At 53.1% G+C, this 21,662-nt stretch overlaps 1 protein-coding gene across 2 annotated transcripts; it reads left to right on the top strand.

Annotated features, from left to right (window-relative positions):
* Positions 1–14,976: 14,976 nt before the first annotated feature.
* LOC120757290 (transcription cofactor HES-6-like) lies at positions 14,977–16,863 on the top strand. Of its 2 annotated transcripts, none has more exons than XM_040074514.2 (4): positions 14,977–15,108; positions 15,520–15,615; positions 15,770–15,848; positions 16,213–16,863. In XM_040074514.2, exons 1-4 carry the CDS (start codon positions 15,049–15,051, stop codon positions 16,656–16,658), a joined length of 681 nt encoding a protein of 226 aa, XP_039930448.1. In that variant the 5' UTR covers positions 14,977–15,048; the 3' UTR covers positions 16,659–16,863. The 2 variants fall into 2 exon arrangements, with proteins under 2 accessions (XP_039930448.1, XP_039930449.1); XM_040074515.2 differs by having other exon boundaries at positions 14,996–15,108; positions 15,773–15,848.
* Positions 16,864–21,662: the final 4,799 nt, after the last annotated feature.

Genomic DNA, 21,662 nt, shown 5'->3' with positions numbered 1-21,662 from the left:
TCGCCCGGCCCGTCCCCCCCGCCCCGCGCTCACGGCGTCGCACCGGCCCGGCCCTCCCGCCCGCGCCACAGCGCCCCCTGCCGCCGCGGAGGACCGCGAGCGCGGCCCAGCGCGGCCCGCGTTTTGGTTATTCCCTCGTTTCGTTGTTCACGGCGCTTTTTAGCATTATTGGTCAGAGGCACCGAGGTCGGCAGAGATCATCCGCTCCAACCATCCACCCACTGCCACTGTACCCCTAAACCGCCAGACCACATCACCCGGCACCAGGTCCAGACGCCTTCGGAGCGCCTCCACCACCTCCCTGGCAACCCGTTCTGATGATGTCTGACCTCCTGAACAGGGAAAAATATGTTTCTAATATTTAATCTGATTCTCCTGCCTCAGCTTAAAGCCATTTGCTCTGGTCCTCTCACTGCAGACATGGCAGAAGAGACTGGCCCCATCTCACTCCAGCCTCCTGCCAGGGAGCTGTACAGAGCAAGGAGGTCCCTCCTGAGCTCCTGGAGGCTAAACAACCCCAGCTCCCTCAGCCACTCCTCCTAAGACAAGTTTTCTAAACCCCTCACCAGCCTTGGTGCCCTTTGCTGGACATTCTCCAGCACCCCAATGTCCTTTACAAAGTGAGGGGCCCAAAACTGCAGGCAGAACTCCAGGTGCAACTTATTCCTTTATTCTTTATTAGTAGTTAACCGTCTTTGTAATTATTACTTAAATTTTTATTTATTGGTATTTATTCGTTATTTGTACTTACTGTTCTTTTCATCATTTTTACCCCCCTCTGCCATGCCCTTCTGCAGACCCTTCACACCCTCTGCAGCGACACAAAATTTCTTTTCCATGCCGTGACCCTCAGAGCTTCAGTGTGGGGTTGGAACTCGGCCCTGTGCCTTGGACAAGGGCTGATTGTCCTGATGCATCAGGTGCTGCTGATTTACAGCCTGGAGGTTTTCTGCAGTCCCCAAGATGGCACGGAAGGACTCCAGACTGGTTTCCCATCCCTGTACGTAATACTCACCTATTATTGTCACTGTGACAAATGCAAATTAGCCTGGATGGAGAAAAGCCTACACCTCTCCCAGCATAGATCAAGTTTATATTGTCCAGTAGTGTGGTATAATAACATTTAAAGAAAAATATGCATTTTTAATGGAACAAGTCATGAATTTCTTACAAGCCACGAGGTGAAACCTTGCCGCAGGAGGTGTGATGCAGTACTGACATGCAGTCCCAGCCACGTGGGACCTGCTTTCCCAAAATGTCCATAAGCTTCTCGCGAGCTGACAGCTTCTATCTTCAGCTTCTTTTTGGTTACGTGTCTCCACATCCCTCTGCTGCACTTCCTCGTCTCTCTGCTGGGGAGGGTTTGGGTTGGGCTTCTCGATGTTTTTCTGCAGCATTGTGTTGCTGCTCTGAACTCCACAAATCACAGTTCCCTGGCTGGTGAACTCCAGATGTCGGTGGGCAGAGCTGCCTCTTGACCTCCTGGGGGTCCTCACTGGCTGTGTGCTGCAGCTCAGACACGGAAAAATGCCTTTGAGCACCCTTGCAGCCGTGCCAGCATCCGACAGCAGGGGAGCACAGAGGGGCTGGCACCGGGACTGGGTGGCTGCAGCAGCTCTGCTTGCGCAGGACACTTCCCTGGACAGGTACCACGGGCTCCAGGTCCAGCCTGGCACCAGCGTGGTGCCACAGGGGGCTGCCCCAGCCAATCCTGCCACGCTCAGCACCTCCAGGGACGAGACATGGGGGTTTAAACAAGTGCGTGTGTATGCATGGCATTTATTTATAGCTACTTGCTAAGAGCCCTCAAATATTTACTTGCTGTAGTAGAAAGGTGTAAGAGTCACAGCAGCACTGGACCTGAAGCAGGAGGGGTCGTGGTGCCTGTGCGAGGTGGTGGGACCTCGATGGTCCCCTGGACCCACAGCGTGTGATCAGCAAAATTTTGGCAGTTCATATATCCCACTTGTGAGCTGGGAATAGCTGATTTCAAAGCCAACATGGAAAGGGTGTGCATACCTGAGTTCAAATTTTTTGCCCATACTTGGGCTAAAACACAAGTTTATACATATAATAATCTGGGTCCTGAGGGGAGAGAAGGAGCTAAAGGCAAGCACTGTTAAAGGGATTCAATATCAGCTCCTGGAGGATAGCCACTACTGCTTTACAAATGACCACTGGAAAAGAGATCACTCAAGAAATGGGTCCAGTGCAATTGCCATCCCTGCACACTGCAGAGAAATCCCTGAGCAGAGAGAGCATGGTTTTTCTAAGCTCTTAGAGGCAGGGATTAAATACAGCATGTGAGAGAGCTCTTAGCACGCTAATGATTTGCTAATTCACAGCCATGACTGAGACATCCATTGTGAATTAATTAATCCTTGCAAATTAGGAAGTGAGTAAACATTTTTTAAAAATCCAAGTTATTTCTGTGGGGGACAAGAAAGGTATTTAGAAAGGCGAGCATGCAGGTGCTTTGCTTTGGAAGGACAGAGCTGAATGGGATCCTGGGGCTTTCTGCTGCTGGTGAGAGGCCCAGGGAGCCCCTACAGCTCAGTTCTAACTCCTCCCATCACCATCCCTGAAAATAGCAAAACTGGGGAAAAGCAATATATCAGCCTGAGAAATCAATCCTCCTTCAAGCAGCTGTGTTTTGCTCCCCTCTTTTGCCCCTTCAGCCCTAACCTCAGGCAGGGCTGCTCCCTCCTGGGATGCCCCGGCAGCTCTCCAGGGCCGGCCACCCTGGGCTCTCCACCAGTGCCCGTAACCATTGCCTGCTTTCTCTCCTTTCCATGGGACACACGTGTCCTTCCCTTGCTGGGCGCTTCCCCTCTGCCCCACTCTCCTGCTGTGGCAGCAGGTCCCCGGTGCCTCTCGTGTCCCACACGGAGTCCCCCAGCTCTTGTAGCACTCTTGGGTGTCACTGCCCTCAGCCCAAAGTTTTACTGGGGTGTCACAGCTGAGAGCTCCCCAGCAGGAGCCCCCTTTGTGCAGAGCTCCAGCTGCACTGGGAGCAGGGCGGGAGCCTGGAATAACTCCTGTGCTGTGGATGTGTCACCCACACCATGGCACGGAGGGGCTCTGCCACCTCCATGGCCATCTGACACAGATCATCTCAAAAAATACTCTGGGTGTCTTGCCAGCTGTCAGGAGAAACACACCAGGAGGGGAGAACAGGGCCAACAGGCAGTGAATGTTTTAACTGGGCACGGACTGGTGCGATTCACAGAGCAGAGCCCGCGTTCCTGGTTCCTGACAAGGTGCTTCAAGGAAAAGGCTTCGGGGAGGAAATATCAGAAGTAAGGACAGCTGCAGTTATGCTGAATTTCTTCTGTTTAAAGTTTGGCAAAAGAAGAATCCTGAGTCTTTCCGTGGACTTTGAAGCAGGCTGCAGTGGCTGAATTTAATCACCAGGTTTCACAAGTGCCTGTGACTGTTCCTGAAACTGCATTTCACCCATTACTGCCTGGAGACATTCACTCCCAAAGCTTTTCTCAAGGAAACATCCGTGGGTGAGTACTTTTTTACCTTTCAGTTAATTCAATTAATACATAATGAGCAGACTCACACCCCCAAAATCCTATTTTTGGTAGAAAACACAATTAAATGTAATTGTGTTTCATCATTAGTTAGGAGTTTTTTTTCCTCATGGAGAGTCCATGACTTATCTTTAATTCAAAGTTCTGTTTCAGAATTAGGACACATTTTAAAAACATTACAGCAAACCACAAGAACTAAGGGTTAGCATGTAAACATTGTAAGAAAAGAAAAAACAATTACCTGAAAAATCAGAGAAAAAAATCTGTTGCAAATTCCTTTCCTGGAGAGCAAGTCATTTTAATAAACTTTTTATTACTGTGGAACAATTGAAAGTTATCTGTAAAGCACAGCATCCATTACAGGGAGGATCTACTACTAAAGCCAAAACCAGGTTTCCATCAACATGGTAAACAAGAAAGGGAGTAACAGAAGTTACCTCAAGAAACAGCATTACTGTAGAATGTATTTCCTGAGCTTAAAGCATCCAAAAAAAAACCCAAACCCCCCCCCAAAAAAACCACACACACACACACACACACACAAACCAAACAAAAACAAACAAACAACAAAAAAAAAAAAAAAAACCAAAGCAAAACAAAAAAAAAAAAAACAAAACCATACACGAAAACCCCACTCAAATACAGCCATTAATTCAATAGAACTGGGAGCAAATACACTTAGAATCCCAAATAGTGCAGGAAGACACAAGGCTGTGAACTGCTAAAAATGGCTCTGTTGGGTTGTGGTTTTTAGATGGTTTCCCTGTTCTTTTACGTTTTAAAGAAATTACAAGGTGACTAACTCGATTCACATTTAAGTAGTGCCTGTTAAACTCTGAAGCTCATGGCCTCTGGATGACGCTTGCAATGCACTAGCTCACCCCTTTACCCCTTCAAAGGGCTTTGCAGCAAGTAATTAATTAACTCTTACAGCAGAAACCTGTGACAGGCACAGGCTTAGTGCTGCTCTTCAGCTGGATTCAGGCTCAGCTAGCACGGGAGCCCTTGTCACATCACTTGACAGCACCAGCAAAACATGCATGACCTCTCCTGACACTCTCTAAAGCTTTTCTGCACCTCTCCTCCTCCTCCTGATGGGATCCCTGGCTCCCACTGAGGAGAGGACTCCAGAGCTCTGCTGTCCCAACCTTCAAAGTCAGTCACTGCTTTGGAAAAGGGCTACAAAATTGTATCTTCTGGAAACTGTCCGTGTGTAGGTGTGAGAGGGCATCGCTGTCTGCACGTGTGTGTACAGACACACCTGGAATGGGGAGAGGGGATGGAACATCATCTTTGAAACCCAACAAGACACCCAGCTGATCACAGGTACTCTTCTGGAAAACTCCTCGGGGAACTCGTGTCTTGTGGCCTCTTTTGCTTTTTGACAGAGCCAACCCAGGGCACAGCTCCTCATGTTAAAAATAAGCAAGAAAAGAAAGGGTTGTGGCAGTGGGGGTTTTGTCATTATTTTACATGGCCTCATTATGGTGAAGCCAAAACAAGTGCAAACTCTACTTTTCTTCTTCCCACACCAGCCCATGGAGCATCACCCACCTTCTCACAGCTTCTGGTTGCTCTTCATCTCATCACATCAGGGCCATGGCTTTCCTGCCCCAAAGTGACTGTGCCCCAAGAGCTAGCAGGACTTCCTACACCTTTTGGTTCCTCCACGGGAATAAGAAAGGCTCATCCCTGTAGTAAAGGACAGCCTCCTAGATATACCTGAAGAGGGAGAAAAAAGTAAAGAAATTGAAGAGACAATATTCATAAACAAAACCAAAATCGTATAAAACCTTTTGCTTTAATTGGTAAAAAATTAATTACAAAAGTACAGATTTTTTTTTTAAAAAAATCTTAGAGAAAATAATGAGATTTCATTGACAATCCAGGATGGACTTGGCTCACGCAGACCAGAGACCCTGCAGCTCATGCCTTCCCCTCCTAAACCCTCCCATTTTCCACTGTCCCAGCAGCAGCCAGGCTGTGCCAGGACAGAACCACAAAGTGCCAAACACCCAGGTGAGCGTTTCCCCACTTCCTCAGGTGCTGCAGTCGCAGCCCTGCAGCAGCAGGAGCGGGCAGCAGGTGGGGAATGCTGCTGGTGCAGCCCAAGCACCCCGGACATCACCGGGTCACTGCTGTGCAGACACGGCCGTGGCTCTGGCTGCCCGCTCCTGCTCCCGGGGTGCTGTGTGCAGGGCTGGGGATGCGCTGGCAGCACACAGGGGCCACGGAACGGCAGCGCGGGCGTGTGGCCAGGCTGGCACAGAAGCCACACGTGCTCACAGAGGAGATCTTTTTCTCGCAAAGATGAATCTTAACCCACATCTCTCTGCAGCCTCAAGAAGTGAGAGGCTAAGAGGAAACAGGCAGTGCGGGATGTGCGGGGCTGGGGTACGGGGTGCTGAGCCCAGGGTTCCAGTGTGTGGGCAGTCAAGCATCCACGCTGCTGTGAAAGTGAAGCTTACTGAAGAAACCAAGCGCTTGCTCCGTTACAGATCAGGCTTGTTATCAGGTGACATCTGGTAACACCTCACACACACAGAGTGTCAGAACACCCAGCACTGCCCTCCTGAATGAAATAACTCACACACAGTGTGAGAACACCCAGCACTGCCCTCCTGAATGAAATAACTCACACACAGTGTGAGAACACCCAGCACTGCCCTCCTGAATGAAATAACTCACACACAGTGTGAGAACACCCAGCACTGCTGTCCTGAATGAAATAACTCACACACAGTGTGAGAACACCCAGCACTGCCCTCCTGAATGAAATAACTCACACACAGTGTGAGAACACCCAGCACTGCCCTCCTGAATGAAACAACTCACACACAGAGTGTGAGAACACCCAGCACTGCCCTCCTGAATGAAATAACTCACACACAGTGTGAGAAGACCCAGCACTGCCCTCCTGAATGAAATAACTCACACACAGTGTGAGAACACCCAGCACTGCCCTCCTGAATGAAATAACTCACACACAGTGTAAGAACACCCAGCACTGCCCTCCTGAATGAAATAACTCAAGCTATGCTGCATAAAGAAACCTGAAGTATTCTCCTTGAATGGTCCCTTGACGTCCCCTGTGCTCTCCTCTTGAAGCCTGGCTCTTCTCCCTTGTTCCACCTCTTCAGCACAGGCGAGGGGCTAACCCTTACAGCCTGCCACTACCCACACAGCTTATCAGATTTTCTGCTTCCTATGAGGTGCTTTTGGCCCAGGAGCTGTGTTTCAAGCATTCTGGCTGAGAAGCAGCAGATAAGATTTCCTGTGGGGCCTGGAGTGCTGCTAACCTGCCAGGCAGGAGACAGCTTGAGCAATGGCAAGAGCATCAGCTGATCCTTAACACGAAGGCTGGATGGGGGTGTGTGAAAGAAAAGCTGAGAATTATTCAGCTGGTACCAGCCTTGTAATTATTTCTTATCCCAGGAGTTCACTCCCAAAGATGGTAGAGCCAGCTGCTACCCAGGGGGCTGAGCTGGGGCCAGAGAGGTTTGGTGCACTCGGAAGAGGAGATGGGTTTAGAGATGTCAACAGAATTTTCAAATGTTCAGTGCTAATTTTGGAGCTGGACTTTCTCTGTGGTGAAAATATTTCATGTTGCACTGTCCAATGTCATATATCACCCCTCTCTATCCAACTGTAGCAGGAGGAGCAGGTGAACTCCCAACTACCCTCCTCCTCTGCCCACAGCATGGTGAATTCACAGGATTTGATAGGCCACCACTCACTCACCACAGACATCAAACCCATCTGCCAGATGCCCTTTGCCTCTTCCCCACTCGCCACACAACGCTCACCTAGCCACAAACCCTACGGCCTCCCAGCCCTCTGCCAAAAACAGCAACCTGGTGCAGGCAGTGTCACCCCATCCCCAAGGATCCCAACATGAAGGGTGTCTGGAGCAGCGTTCCCCAGCACAGCCATGGCTTCCCTCACTGCAGACTCTGATGGTGCCCATCATGTGTGGTGTCTGCTCACCGGGGCTGTGCTCTCAGCCCATTCTCCTCAACACAGCAAATGCTCTTCCCCACACACCAAGAACAGATAAATCATCCTTTGCTTTTCTGACCAACTCATTTCCAGCACTATCTTGCCCTGGAAAAGCTGCAGGACACGTGTTCCTCCTGACAGCATTGCTGCACGGGGCTGAGATGGGACATGGCAGGTCCAACATCCTGCACCGGGGCCAGTCTGGAGACGTAGCCCTGCTCCCTCGGGGCCATCCAGCAGTGAGTAATCTCTGAGAGACTGCGGCTGAGGCGTCTGTGTGCCAGGGGCCAGCCTGTGTGCCAGGATCCAGCCTGTGTGCCATGAACCAGCCTGTGTGCCAGGTGCCAGCCTGTGTGCATGGAGCCAGCCTGTGTGCCAGGGGCCAGCCTGTGTGCCAGGGGCTTGCCTATGTGCCAGGACCCAGCCTGTGTGCCAGGATCCAGCCTGTGTGCCAGGAGCCAGCCTGTGTGCCATGAACCAGCCTGTGTGCCAGGGGCCAGCCTGTGTGCCCAGTGCCAGCCTGTGTGCCATGAACCAGCCTGTGTGCAAGGAGCCAGCCTGTGTGCCCGGTGCCAGCCTGTGGTGTGCCCGGGGCTTGCCTGTGTGCATGGAGCCAGCCTGTGTGCATGGAGCCAGCCTGTGTGCCAGGGGCCGGCCTGTGTGCCAGGGGCCAGCCTGTGTGCCAGGGGGCAGCCTGTGGTGTGCCTGGAGCCAGCCTGTGTGCCTGGAGCCAGCCTGTGTGCCCGGTGCCAGCCTGTGTGCATGGAGCCAGCCTGTGTGCCAGGGGCCAGCCTGTGTGCCAGGAGGCAGCCTGTGTGCCCGGTGCCAGCCTGTGTGCCCCAAGCCAGCCTGTGTGCATGGAGCCAGCCTGTGTGCCCGGTGCCAGCCTGTGTGCCCCAAGCCAGCCTGTGTGCATGGAGCCAGCCTGTGGTGTGCCAGGAGCCAGCCTGTGTGCAAGGAGCCAGCCTGTGTGCCAGGGGCCAGCCTGTGTGCATGGAGCCAGCCTGTGTGCCAGGAGCCAGCCTGTGTGCAAGGAGGCAGCCTGTGTGCCCCAAGCCAGCCTGTGTGCCAGGAGCCAGCCTGTGTGCCAGGAGGCAGCCTGTGTGCAAGGAGCCAGCCTGTGTGCCAGGGGCCAGCCTGTGTGCCAGGGGCCAGCCTGTGTGCATGGAGCCAGCCTGTGTGCAGTGAGCCAGCCTGTGTGCCAGGAGCCAGCCTGTGTGCATGGAGCCAGCCTGTGTGCCAGGGGCCAGCCTGTGTGCCAGAGGCCAGCCTGTGTGCAGTGAGCCAGCCTGTGTGCCAGGAACCAGCCTGTGTGCATGGAGCCAGCCTGTGTGCCCCAAGCCAGCCTGTGTGCCAGGAGCCAGCCTGTGTGCCAGAGGCCAGCCTGTGTGCATGGAGCCAGCCTGTGTGCCAGGAGCCAGCCTGTGTGCCAGGAGCCAGCCTGTGTGCCAGGAGGCAGCCTGTGTGCAAGGAGCCAGCCTGTGTGCCCCAAGCCAGCCTGTGTGCCAGGAGCCAGCCTGTGTGCCAGGGGCCAGCCTGTGTGCATGAAGCCAGCCTGTGTGCCTGGAGCCAGCCTGTGTGCCCGGTGCCAGCCTGTGTGCAAGGAGCCAGCCTGTGTGCCCGGTGCCAGCCTGTGTGCCTGGAGCCAGCCTGTGTGCCTGGAGCCAGCCTGTGTGCCCGGTGCCAGCCTGTGTGCCAGGAGCCAGCCTGTGTGCCAGGGGCCAGCCTGTGTGCATGGAGCCAGCCTGTGTGCCAGGGGCTTGCCTGTGTGCCAGGGGCCAGCCTGTGTGCATGGAGCCAGCCTGTGTGCCAGGAGCCAGCCTGTGTGCCATGAACCAGCCTGTGTGCCAGGGGCCAGCCTGTGTGCCATGAACCAGCCTGTGTGCCAGGAGCCAGCCTGTGTGCATGGAGCCAGCCTGTGGTGTGACTGGTGCCAGCCTGTGTGCCAGGAGGAAACCTGTGTGCATGGAGCCAGCCTGTGTGCCAGGAGGCAGCCTGTGGTGTGCCAGGAGCCAGCCTGTGTGCCCGGTGCCAGCCTGTGGTGTGCCCGGTGCCAGCCTGTGTGCCTGGAGCCAGCCTGTGTGCCCGGTCCCAGCCTGTGTGCCCGGTGCCAGCCTGTGGTGTGCCAGGAGCCAGCCTGTGTGCCAGGAGCCAGCCTGTGGTGTGCCAGGACCCAGCCTGTGTGCCCGGAGCCAGCCTGTGTGCCAGGAGCCAGCCTGTGGTGTGCCAGGACCCAGCCTGTGTGCCAGGAGCCAGCCTGTGTGCCCGGTGCCAGCCTGTGTGCCAGGGGCCAGCCTGTGTGCCCCAAGCCAGCCCTGTGGTGCCAGCCTGTGTGCCAGGAGGCAGCCTCCGTGCCCCGGCACCGCCTGCACCCTCCAGACCCAGCGCGTGCAGTCACCGCACTGGCACGTCCTGCTGCTCCTCACATTCCTTCCCTGCTGGAATATTTCAGCAGTAGAACATCCCTGGTGAAGCAGGGCTTCAGCACAGGCTGCTTGGGGGTTGGAGCTACTCAGAAACATCCAGATTTAAGCGTTTTGAAGGAGAGCTTTACTCCTCACTTTGAAACCTCAACCTCGAGCCAGAACCAACCTTGTGAAAAAGCTGGACAACACCCTCTTTATTTAGAATGAGTAAAGCCCCTGTGAAACAGCCTCTCCTTGGGCAGTGTTTGTTCATGGCAAGGCAGGCCTGGAGCCCGACCCGAGGGGGAGAGCAGAGGGTGCAGAGGGTGCAGAGGGTGCAGAGGGTGCCCCGTGGCTGCACATCAGGGCCACCCCACTGCCTGAGCTGGCAGCAGCCACTGTCCCCACCTTACCCTGCCCACTGCTCCTCGCTTCCCAAAGCCCACACCACGTGGTGAAAGCAGAGCTGCTGTCATAAAAGCAGCCCCAGCAAACCCAGACACCTGGGAGTGATGGACTGGCAGGACTCATGGAGCAGGAGCCCCTCTGCCAGCCCCACGGGCACTGCTGGTGCCAGGCACCCAGAGCCCCACACCAGCCAGCAGGCACAGCCCAGAGCAGGTGTAAGCAGTCTCCTAACTGGGGACAAACCCAGCCTGCATGATCTCAGCCTGGAAAACAAGGGGGATCAAGCAGTCCTTCTTGTGACCCACACTGCAGATTGAGGAGCGCTCAGAAACGCCTGCCCAGCTCTCCTCCCACTCTCCCACAGGAAATCCATCCTGCAAAAGGCTGAGCTGCCTTAACGAGGCCATTCATTAACCAGCCAGGCCGAGGCTGGACTTGGGGCTGCCTCAGTCACTGCACAAGCGCCACTGTTAGTCCTGTCAGGTTCTGAGCCGGTGTCCACTGTGTCACCCCAAGCTGCAGGAGGCAGGAGGGACCAGCCTGCGTGGGTGTACAGGTCTCTGGTGACGTGCAGCATCCTTCCTGCAGCGTGGAGCTCCTCAGCCCTGCTGAGATGTCTCCTATTTCCCAACTGCCATGCAGGAAGGGCTCTGCTGGCAGCAGAAACACAGCTGACACCCCCAGCAGGGGTTTGGGCTCCTTGCCTTGGTCTCCAAAGAAGCAACACAGCTCAACTGACTCCAGAGGCTTTTCCCTCTGGCCCTGAGCAGGGAAGAGGAAGAGCTGTCCTGGCACATGGCAGCCTCGCTGGCAGGAGCAGCTCTGCCCTGCCCAGAACCCAGGGAATATAGACTGGGACAGAGATGAAGCAGGCTGAAAATTGCAGGAATTAGAGGAACAATCACAGAACTCCTCAGCTTTAACATCAAACTGGAATTAATTACTTTTTAATGTGAATTCTCTTAGCTTCTTTTTCTCTGGGCTTCTCACCTGTTTCCTATGAAGTCCCTAAGCAGAAATATTACCAGCTTTCATGGCAAAATCTTACTTTTGAATTATTTTTTCAGCCAGAAAGAAGGGGAATTAAGAGATTCTCTCAAATTTTTCGCTTTCATTAAAATAAAGGGGTTTCTTTCCTATCAAAGTCACCTTCACAAGGCTATTTCAACTAGTCACAATCAATAGGATCGGAGGCTTTTTATTATTATTACTATATCTTTGGCAGAAGCTCTTTTCTAAAAGCCTAATCAAAGATACCCCTGCTGTCCCACAGCCCCTCCTGTGGCGCTGCCTCGTGCAGAGCGTGGGACAGCTCAGCGCAGGTGCCCGGCAGGTACCTGCCCTCCATCCCCCGTGCTGCTGGGAAGGACGGTCCCTGGCCCCAGCAGCGTGCTGGATGTCCCCGAGGGACAGGGGGCAAGGAAGGGACATTCCCGCTCGCAGCCCGGTCAAATCCCCCGTCCCGTGGCCGCCGGCTGCCCCGAAGCCCTCCCTGGCGGGGCCGGGGGCTGCTGACCATTTCTCTGCTGGTGATTAGATTGTTCACGGCTCTCAGGTTTGTTTGAAAAAGGCCCTTTGTTCGGCGGCGCTTTCCCACGTCCCCCGGCCGCTGGGCAGTCGCGTGTCCCCAGCCGCGGAGGAGCCCTGGCCGCCGGTCCCCAAAGAAAGTTTTCTTCGGAGCAAGACATCTGCGCCGGAGGGAACCTGCCAACATCTGCCACGCTTTCCCTCTTTTCGAGGGCCTTTCTTTCCCTCTGAAAAACTGCGGGAACAGATGTTAAAAGTTGTTTTCTTTCTCCGGGGTGTGAAAGATAGACAAATAGCAAAAGAAGAAAAGTCTAAGCGCCGCTCGCCCTTCTCTCTTTCCTTTTTTTTTTTTTTTTTTTTTTTTGGAAAACCCAGGGGAAAAGAGAGGCTTTGTTTACAAAGGAGAATCCCCCTTTCAGTGGAACCTGGCAGTGGCAAGGCGAAAGGAAAGCGGGAATTCGCAGAAAGCTCCTGTAATGCTCATTTGCATGGGGCCGTCGGCTCGCCGCAATCCCCGGCACAGCTGTCAGCCTTGCCCAAAGCCGGGGCAGCTCTCCCTCCCGCACCCCGCGCCTCCCAAAGAAAGGCTCTGGCCGTGACTGAGAGGTGTAAAATAACTGTTTACAGCCAAAGCTGCTCTTCTTTTTCACTGCGGCGCTGTCTTACAAATGAACCTTGAAACGAGCTCGCCCGCAGCAGATGCCCGTGGGCGAGCCAAGGGGCTCGGGTGCCCGGCGGGGGCTGGGCACCGGGGCCGCCACACTGCCGTGGCCTCCCCTCCCAGCCCGCTGTCCCCCGGCCACCGGCTCGCAGGACGAAGGGGCAGGAGGGAGAGCGAGGCCAAGGAAGGGAGAGAGGGTGAGGAAGGAGGTGCTGCCGTCGCAGACACCCGAGAGGCTGGCCAGCCTCCGGGGCCACCAGCATGGGGGGCACACGCTGCGCCCCGCAGCAGCGCCAACAGGCACGGGACACGCTTTTCAGAGCTTTTAGGTAGTTCTGAATTTGCTGACAGCCCTGCCGTGCTCAGCTGGGCCAGGAGCTGAGGTGATGTAGCTGCCCTCTGAGTGCCTTGGGAAGGTGGAGGGAGATGGGCAAGCACTGCCAGCCTGGGCAGAAAACACGGTGTGCTCTGTGCCCCCAGCCCAGCCACCACCTCCTCCGGGCCCAGCTGCTGGAATCATGTGGCAGTACACGTGCCTCAGCTACACCTTTTATAAATACCAGCAACAACCCACTCCCTTGGACTGGAAAAAGCTTGGAAAACCAAAGGGGTCTTCACTGGTGAGCAACCCGGGCTGGCTGATGTGAGGCTCTCCTGCACGGGGTGGTGGGATCTCCTTTTGCTGTCTCTGAAGACAGCACACCAGAGATAAGAATCCCAGCCCTTTACCTGGCACAAAGAATCAGTTATAAACCTTCCCCTCCCAGCACAACATCCACCCCGGCTGGTGCCAGGCCATTGCCAAATAGGGCACTTACAAAACCAAGTGAGTGCACCCCGGCTCTCCACGCGACTGACAAACAGCCTCTGCCTGCCAGATCCCGTGGCTGGGGACATGTTTTGGTGATGAGCCCAGGCAGCAGGATGTGCTGCAGGTATGTTTGCATTCATACACCAGCAAACACGCTCACACCCACACGGTGCTTGAGCAAGGAACAACGTGATGTCCTCACTGCTATGGCTGGGGTACATCCCCACCCAGAGCTGGGGAGGGCTCTGCAGCCATGGCACTATCTGTCTTATAGATCTGTTTCTTTAAAACGCTTGTGGAGCAAATCTGTTCTTCTAGGTGTACTGAAGACCTGGGTGCTTCAAGCCTGCATTGTAGAATGCTGCTATTATTTTTTATTTATTTGAGTAAAAAAAAATTCTTTTTCCCAGGAGTTGGGAAATCCCCACCACTGCTTTGGGAGGGCTCGCAGTGCCTCTGAACCGCTGCAGCTGTTTCCTCTCCACTTCAATAAGGTGACACATTCAACACCAATCCAAAGGGCTTCACCTGTGGGACTCAACAAGACACTGCCAAATCCTGCTCATTAGCAAAGCAGCTTCAGAAAGCAAATGCAAGGTCATGAAAAATGCCTTCATACTCTCCCCCAAGCCAGGCAGAAGTGAGGAAGTATAAAAGTGTGTTCTCACCCCACACCGAGCCTCCTCAAAAGGCCCCTCTTCTCCTGCACCAGCATTCCAGAGGAGCAAACAGACAAATCCCCTTCCTCACAAAGCCACCCAAGCCTTGCAGCACGGGGGAAAAAAATCAAAGTAAAGCTCCCACAGGACTAACTCATCTCTAGGCTTGTTTGCATCTTCGATACTCTGTAAATTTAATATTAAATTCTGCAGAGCGGCCAAAACCCTGAAGAGTTACATATTTCCTACATCCACCCAGGTGCAACAGATAATTCAGGTTCCCAGGAGGTAAATAAAGTTCCCATGTTTTCCCTAGAGGATTTCTGTGATGGAAACAACCTTTCTTCTGGTGTCTGCTGTCAACAGTTTTTAATCGATCATCATTTCCTTGTAATAATAATCCCTGGGAGCAGGAACTCCTAGCTGAAGCACTCTATTATTAAATTAAGAGCCTGTTACAATGATGTGAAACTACTGGGGTCAGGTTAGCAGGTAAAAATAATCATCGCTTCAAGGAGATAGAGGAGAAAAAGATGAGTAGAAGGCATTTTCCCAGGTGTAATTCAACCGCTTCCCGCTATTGTGTCCCTCCCTGGGAATCTGTGCAAATTGAACGAGGAGCCGCGCAAGCTGCTCCGAGCTCGCCCATTTTCCTCCCCTTCCTCCGGAACAAAAGATCCCTCCAAAGCCCAGCGTCGGAGGCTGGACATCTGTCGCCGTTTGGGGGGGCCGGCGTGGTCATTGAAAAGAAGCAGTGACCTGTCAGCTTTGATTGATGGCCACAAACCTCCGGGCTCGACCCCTCGTGTGGGAAAAGAAGTCCCGCCAAGGAAAGTTGCCTTTCAGATGCTAATTCAGGGTTATAAATACAGCCGAGGAGCAGCGGAGCAGCAAAGAGCCCATCTGGAAGGGGAGCGAGCCACGGCCTGAGTGCCTCTTTGCCATCCCCATCCCAATCCCATCCCACTCCCATCCCAATCCCATCCCATTCCATCCCAATCCCATTCCATCCCAATCCGTCCCGGCTGCCTGGAGCAGGATGACGGCCACGGCCACCACTGGCACGCACAAGGTGGCCAGCACCAAGGAGGAGAGGAAGGTGAGTGTCCCCTGCCCTGGGCCTGTGAGTGAGCGGTGTTGGGCCGCTGCTGCCAGGACACAGAAAGGGGACAAGGCTTTTTCTCCTACCAGAAAGATGTTTTCTCTGAATTTAACTTGTGCGGGTGTTTTTCTGCTTCCTTTCTATGCTTTCTCTCCGTTTTGACGGCGTGACGTGAGTTTCTCTGTTTGAAATGATTGGAAGCGGGAGAAGGGAGAGGTGATGCCCGCTCAGGCACAGGCCGTGGCTGGAGCTGGCACACGCTCCATCCACATCGTGTTCCTGCTGAGCACTGTGCCACCCTGCGCTGGCTTCACACAGGGCACGGGGGGCTCTGGCCTCGCCGAACTGCAGCAGGCAGAGGAAATGAAAATATCAGCTGCAGTTTTTCCTGCTCCTTTTCTTTGCCAGTTAAGGAAACCCCTCATTGAGCGGAAGCGAAGGGAAAGGATTAATAACTGCTTAGACCAGCTGAAGGAGACTGTTGTGGGTGCATTTCACCTGGATGTAAGTGCTCATTTTATGCCGCTTTTTGTCCTTCCGCTGGTGGGAAATTGGGCTGGGGGGAGAGGAGGAGGGAGGGAGCTGCTTCATCTTTAGAGAAACTCGGCATGGTGCAAACCCTCCTTAGCCTCTGACTGCCGCGCTCTTTCCTTATCAGCAGTCTAAGCTGGAAAAGGCAGACATCCTGGAAATGACAGTGAAGCACCTCCAGAACATCCAGAGCGGCAAGATGATGGGTGAGTGCCTGCCCCCTTACCGTGCTCCCAGTCCCCTGTGCCCGGTGCCAGCGCTTTGATCGGCCTGGCACAAGCGCCTTTCGAAGGGGCCCGGGCTGCCGCCGGCGTTGGGCTTTCTCCGCTAGATGGGGAGATGGAGCCGGCCGCCGGCTCATCCACGGGAGGTGCGCGTTCCCTCCAGGGCCGATTCCCGCCGGTTCGGGCGCAGTTCCGTCTCGGCGGCGGGCAGGAGGGCACAGGGGTCGCGCCCCGTCGCCTTCCCCGCTGCAGACAAAGCACCTCGCTAAGCCCGGTGGCCTCAGCGGCCGCCACCGGGCGGCTGTCACCCTCTCACCGCCTCCCCTCTGTGTCCTGTCGCACGCAGCCGACTCCAAGGTGGGTCTGGAGGCCCAGCAGCGGTACAGCACCGGCTACATCCAGTGCATGCACGAGGTGCACAACCTGCTGCTCACCTGCGAGTGGATGGACAAGACCCTGGGGGCGCGCCTCCTGAACCACCTGCTCAAATCCCTGCCCCGCTCCGGGGGAGACGCCTGCAAAGCCGCGCTGAGGTCTCTGAGCCCGGCTCAGCAGCCTCTCCCGGTGCAGAAAAGCCCCCCGAGCCCCAAGGGCGGCACTCGAGGCACAAACCCGTCACAGGAGCGCCTCTACCCTGCCGAAAACAAGCAAGCTTCCAAAAATCCCTTCCAGCTGCCCTCGCTGTCGGTTTTCAACCAGGTTGATGCTGCACCTCCCAGACAGGTTCTGCAGCCAAATTTTTCCCATAACAACCCCAGAATGGGGTCGTTAGATATGTGGAGACCGTGGTAAAGTGTGTTTTCAATTTTTTGTCCTAACCTTAGACGCTCTTACTTATGTATCTTATAGATATGTTTCTTCAAAACACTTGGGGAGCAAATCTGTTCCTGTAGGTGTACTAAAGACCCGGGTACTTCAAGCCGAAGTAAACCTACGTGTAGCCTGCATTGTAGAAGGCTGCTATTATTTTTTATTTATTTAATACATCTAAATTATTGTATAGGATCCTCTCGTGCTCTTTAGTGTAGTGTATAATAATTGTATAGTTTTCTTGTCTTACATTCTAAAATAATTAACTTTCTATTAATAAAAAACACAAGACAACAAGCCAACGAACCCTCTCTGGCATCAAATTTACCTTTCAGATCTCACATAAGCCATTGAGCTCCCTTTGTTGGATAAAAGGGTAAGCAATTGGTCTCTTCTGCTTTTTATTTTTATTATTATCCCTGTGCAGTGTAGGAGATTCCAGTGTTGAGTCCTGAAAAAAAAAAAAAAAAAAACCAAAAAAAAAACCTGCAATGATTAGAAGAGGGGGAAAAGAGAGAGAAAAAGGGGAGAGACTTGGTCTGGACTTTTTTTTAAGGCTGTTCAGCAATGCTCTCTGGGTTGCTCACTCTGGCTGTGCTGTTCCCAGCCACGCAGACATCCTGACAGTGCTCTTAAGCTTGTGAGTACATGTGTGTGTGTGTGTGTGTATATGTTACATATAGTTATGCTTAGGGAATTTGTTGTTGTTGTTTCCATAACTAAAAGTTCTAAATAAACCTTTTGAAGATAACGACTGACATTTCTCCCAGCCTTGTGCCATGTGCTCTGAATAAAGAGTGTTTGAGCATCTGCATTTGTTTGCTTCTTTCACAAAGAGATTTTCCTCGATGCAGTTGAAAGGGCTGGTTTGGGGTTTGCCCCTGATATTCGTAGGAAAGCAGCGTTCACCACACACACGGACAGCATTGCCTGGATCACGGGAACGCTTTAAAAGTTATGAAGGAATCAGGGAGTTGGGTTTATCAGCCTGGATCGCTGCTTTAGCTTTTACTTATAACTGAATCACAAAGATCATCTAGAGGGCAGAAGGTAAAATTCCCTGCGAATTGGACCGAGGAGACTGGGACAAATCTGCTCGCTTGCCGGCAACATTGGGTGCCCGTTTTTCATCTCAAAGACAGATAAAAGTTGCTCGCAGCAGAAATAAAAGAGCAAGGAGCTCTTAAAAAAACACAGCGCACCCTAATGAATGGCCCCGCAGTTCAGAGGGGCTCATTATGCAGCGAGATGTGTTTGCTGAGGTGCTGAAGGAGTGAAAACCAGCACCTCCGGGTTTAGCATCTTTTTCTGTGAAGCTTTCTCTTTTATCCAGCCCTCTCGAAGAGCCAGCAGCGGCACGAGGGCGGGAGGAGAAACAACTGGCCTGCACCTGGTTGTGTGGAGGCAAGGCAGCTCAGACGTCAGGTAAAGACACAGAATTGCACAGATAGGAACTGCACAAGCCTCAACCGCGGCTTCCACCCTCTGCTGAACATCCCCCTTTACTGATGGGGCCCTTTGGAGCGATCGCCAGTGTGAAGAATACACGTCGTCGTCATCATCATCATCATCATCATCATCCCACCGCGAAGGTCCAGAGGAGGGTGGGAGGTGGGGCCACCCCAAGCAAACCACGGCAAGGAAGCACACAGAATACCCATGGGGAGAAAAACCAATCAGGCAAAGGAAACTGCAAAGTCCTGGCAGAGAAAAGACATTAAAGATCTTCCCAGTTTACTGTCACAAATACTGCTGAGTTTAGATAAAAACCCCATCCCATGAGCCCCCAGTGCCCACCAGCGTGACCAGCAAGGAGAGCTGCTCCCTGCCCCAGACCCAGCCTGAAGCGCTCTCTTACTTCCAGATGCTGTCAGCAATGCGTCTCATGACACTCGTGGCCACCTTATTGCGATGATGAGATTGTGAAGAAAATATTTTGTTACAGTTTGACACCATCAGCTTAAAAACATACATTCCCTCTAAAAGCTGTAAATCCCCAGTGACTCTAATTATTAGCAATGGTTACTGTGCTGAAAGGAGATCAGTGGGAAATATCTATTTCCCGCTATCTCTGCTTGTTTAGTTTGCGTCTTTGAAAATGCTTTGTGGTTAGCGAGTTTTATTATTTCCTGTTTCTAATCAGTAAGTTTTTTTCTGTTGTGGGTGTGGAGGGAAGGGTCACATCACATCACTGGTGAGAGAGTTTCAAAAATAGGAAAGTGAGACTGCAACACTTGGCCAACAATCTCCAGCAACAGTTTTAGTACAAGACACTCATTTTTCACTGCCTTCATTTCAAACCGAGGATGACTTTTTATATGATGTCCTTGTCCTTTATCCGACCAGTACTGCAGGAATCCATTGCGAGTCACTAGTTTTCAGTGGGGAAAAAAAAAAAAAGGTTCTTCAGAAAGGTAGAGGATTACTCATAGCACTTCAAATGCATGATTTTCAGCTTCTAATTATGTTTGACAAAGGGAATTTGCTTCAAATCCATCTGGTTTCATCAAAGTCAGGACTGTACAAGAGCAATAGTACTTTGCTCTTCACTAAAAGCACCTCTTCACTGACAACCCAAAACTGCATTGCCAGCCATCATCTTCTCGCCAGGAGAAGGAGCAGAGCAGCTCCCCCAGGCAGAGCAGAGTGGAGAGCACAGTCCTTGGCAGCTGGTGGTGGAAGCTGCCCCTCGCACAGGCTCTGGACACAGCAGCAGAACCCACACAGGTGCTGCTCTCACACCTGCACCAGTGGCACCAGTGGCACCAGTGGCACCAGTGGCACCAGTGTCCCCGGAGTGCCAGAGGTGCCACAGCACAGCCTGGGGATGGATCCCCAGCACCCAGAGCAGCACCATTCCCAGTGGCACTGCGTTCCCAAGGCCCAGACAGGGTTTGGAGGCACAGACACCTCACGTGCAGGCTGAAAACAGCCAGCACAAGCGCCCAGACCAGATTCCTGGGCTCAGGTATGGCCAGACAGACCTGTTTGCTGGCTGCATCACATCTCCCCAGCACACGCAGGGCTGCGACAGCAGAGCTGGGCTTTGTCCCCTGCCAAAGTGCTGTTCTGGGCATGTATTTGTGAATGGAGAATTAAAAAGCAGAGATCAGTGGCTGTGTACTCAGGGATGTGGGGAAGGCTGGACCTGAGCCTCAGGAGCCTCACATAGCTTCAATACAAAGCAAATTACTGGTTTTTATAGTAGCATAAGCCCAGGCAGACAAAACACCCACGTGCCCAACAGTCCCTTTTATATAAAACTTCACTCCCAGACCTGCTCTCATGGAAACCAAGAGGAGAACTCTCACTTATTTCTCAGGAAACAGGACCAACCCTTTCCTACTAGGAAAGTACAGAGCTTGATCAGCATGTAAGAGAAGCCAGGGGCGTGCCACGCTGTCTTCTCCCAGACACACACAACCCTTGGAACCCCTGAGCATCCCTGCCTTTCCCCTTACCCCTCCTCCCAGCCCAAGGGTACCACAGCCACCCTCAGTGACAAGGCCAAAATGCTTTAGGGATTTGGGAGTGGTGCTGACCCCCTGCACACCACTGCCTGAGTGGGCTGAGCACAGCGCAGAGGAAGGGAACGTGAGCTGTATCTTCACTTGACCTCTTTGTGGAGTGCTCACCGTGGCAAAATGGAGCCTCTGTGCTGCCAGTGTGACCTCTGCAGAGGGCCTGGAGGGGCTCCTGATCCTCTGCACTCCCAAGCAAGCAGCCTTGCAAAACCCCATGCAAAAGCAATTCGGATGTTTTCAAACTGCTTTGAACCACGTTGCCATGGCTGTGAGTGCTTGCAGATCACTGGCAGAAGTGATTCTCTTGGGAGAAAAGTGAAAACAAACCCACCATCAGCAGAACACCAAAAACTTCACTTTCCCTTTAGATATGCCATTATCCCACAGCTTCCAGCATGTGCATTCCTGTCTTGGAGGGATATGCTCACATTCCATCTCATGAGAAGCAATGCTGTGTTGAGGGCATAACCCAAAGTCTGTCACATTTTTCAGAGCTTTCACATATTTATGAATAGCGCAGCAGGAGCTGAAGCCAGCCCCTGGATCTGCCCTGCACTGCTGAGATATTTCCTCTCTCAGTCAAAGTCCTGGTGAGAACATGTCTTGAGGGATCCCCACGGACCTACCTCTGAACACTTTGCTCTGAGACTCCCCTATGGCTCCTGCATTAGGTAGCATGAATTGCATAAATCCTACCACATATTTGGAATTAAAAAGTGCATTACAACATTTCCATCAAGTTTTCCACAGCTAACAGCACCAAGTAAATGGACTTCTTCAATCAATCCCACATCTGCTGCTACAAAGAGATTGGGTCCTCTGGAAACAGCTCAAAGGGTTCTTCTTCAGGGCTGAAGGACTGTCCATTCTGCTCTGCCAAATGCCATTGAGGAGAAAGAGGAAAGATGCCTCCTCTCCAGGGTCCCTTCCCAAGGAGGCAAGGGGAAATGGCAGCACAGAAGCTTTAGTGGCTATTGGAAAGCTGCTCAGCAGGGAATGACTTGCTGGGGTAAGAGAAACCACTGCCAAGCTGGCCCTTCCTTTACTGGGAGTCCTTACCTCCTCCAAACCCCCTCCTCCCTGCCTCTTTCCCTGCCCAGCCTCCTCCTCCTCCGTCACAGCAGCAGGAGTCTGCTGTAGGACATTTCTCACTCCGACTGACATAACCTGAGCGTGGCTGTTGGCAGCCCCAGAGGCACCTTCCCCTGCCTGCACCAACTCCCACTGCTCGAGCTGTTCCTATTCCACACAGTTGAGAAGAGCAAATGTTAGGTAGGATGGTGAAGTGAGGCAGGGGAGACATGGCTTGGGAGCTCCTTGGGACAGAGCAGCTCCAAAAACTGGGGCAGAGTATCCCTGTGTAGGAGTTGGGACTTTCCTGGGTCCCTCTGGACTGTGGGAAGAAACCACTCAGGAGCAACCACTTAACCTCAAACCTCTCTGTCCCCTGCCCTACTCTCCT

The sequence above is a fragment of the Hirundo rustica genome, chromosome 10, assembly GCF_015227805.2.
Source record: "Hirundo rustica isolate bHirRus1 chromosome 10, bHirRus1.pri.v3, whole genome shotgun sequence".
NCBI lineage: Eukaryota > Metazoa > Chordata > Aves > Passeriformes > Hirundinidae > Hirundo > Hirundo rustica.
Note: the sequence above shows the minus strand (reverse complement) of the source record. Positions and strands in the feature narration are given on the sequence as shown.

Excerpts from the sequence above, each read along its gene's own strand:
- LOC120757290 (XM_040074514.2), top strand. The coding sequence starts at position 15,049 with ATGACGGCCACGGCCACCACTGGCACGCACAAGGTGGCCAGCACCAAG. Across the intron at positions 15,109-15,519 it reads GCACCAAGGAGGAGAGGAAG|TTAAGGAAACCCCTCATTGA; the intron begins GTGAGTGTCCCC and ends TTTCTTTGCCAG. Across the intron at positions 15,849-16,212 it reads CCAGAGCGGCAAGATGATGG|CCGACTCCAAGGTGGGTCTG; the intron begins GTGAGTGCCTGC and ends TGTCGCACGCAG.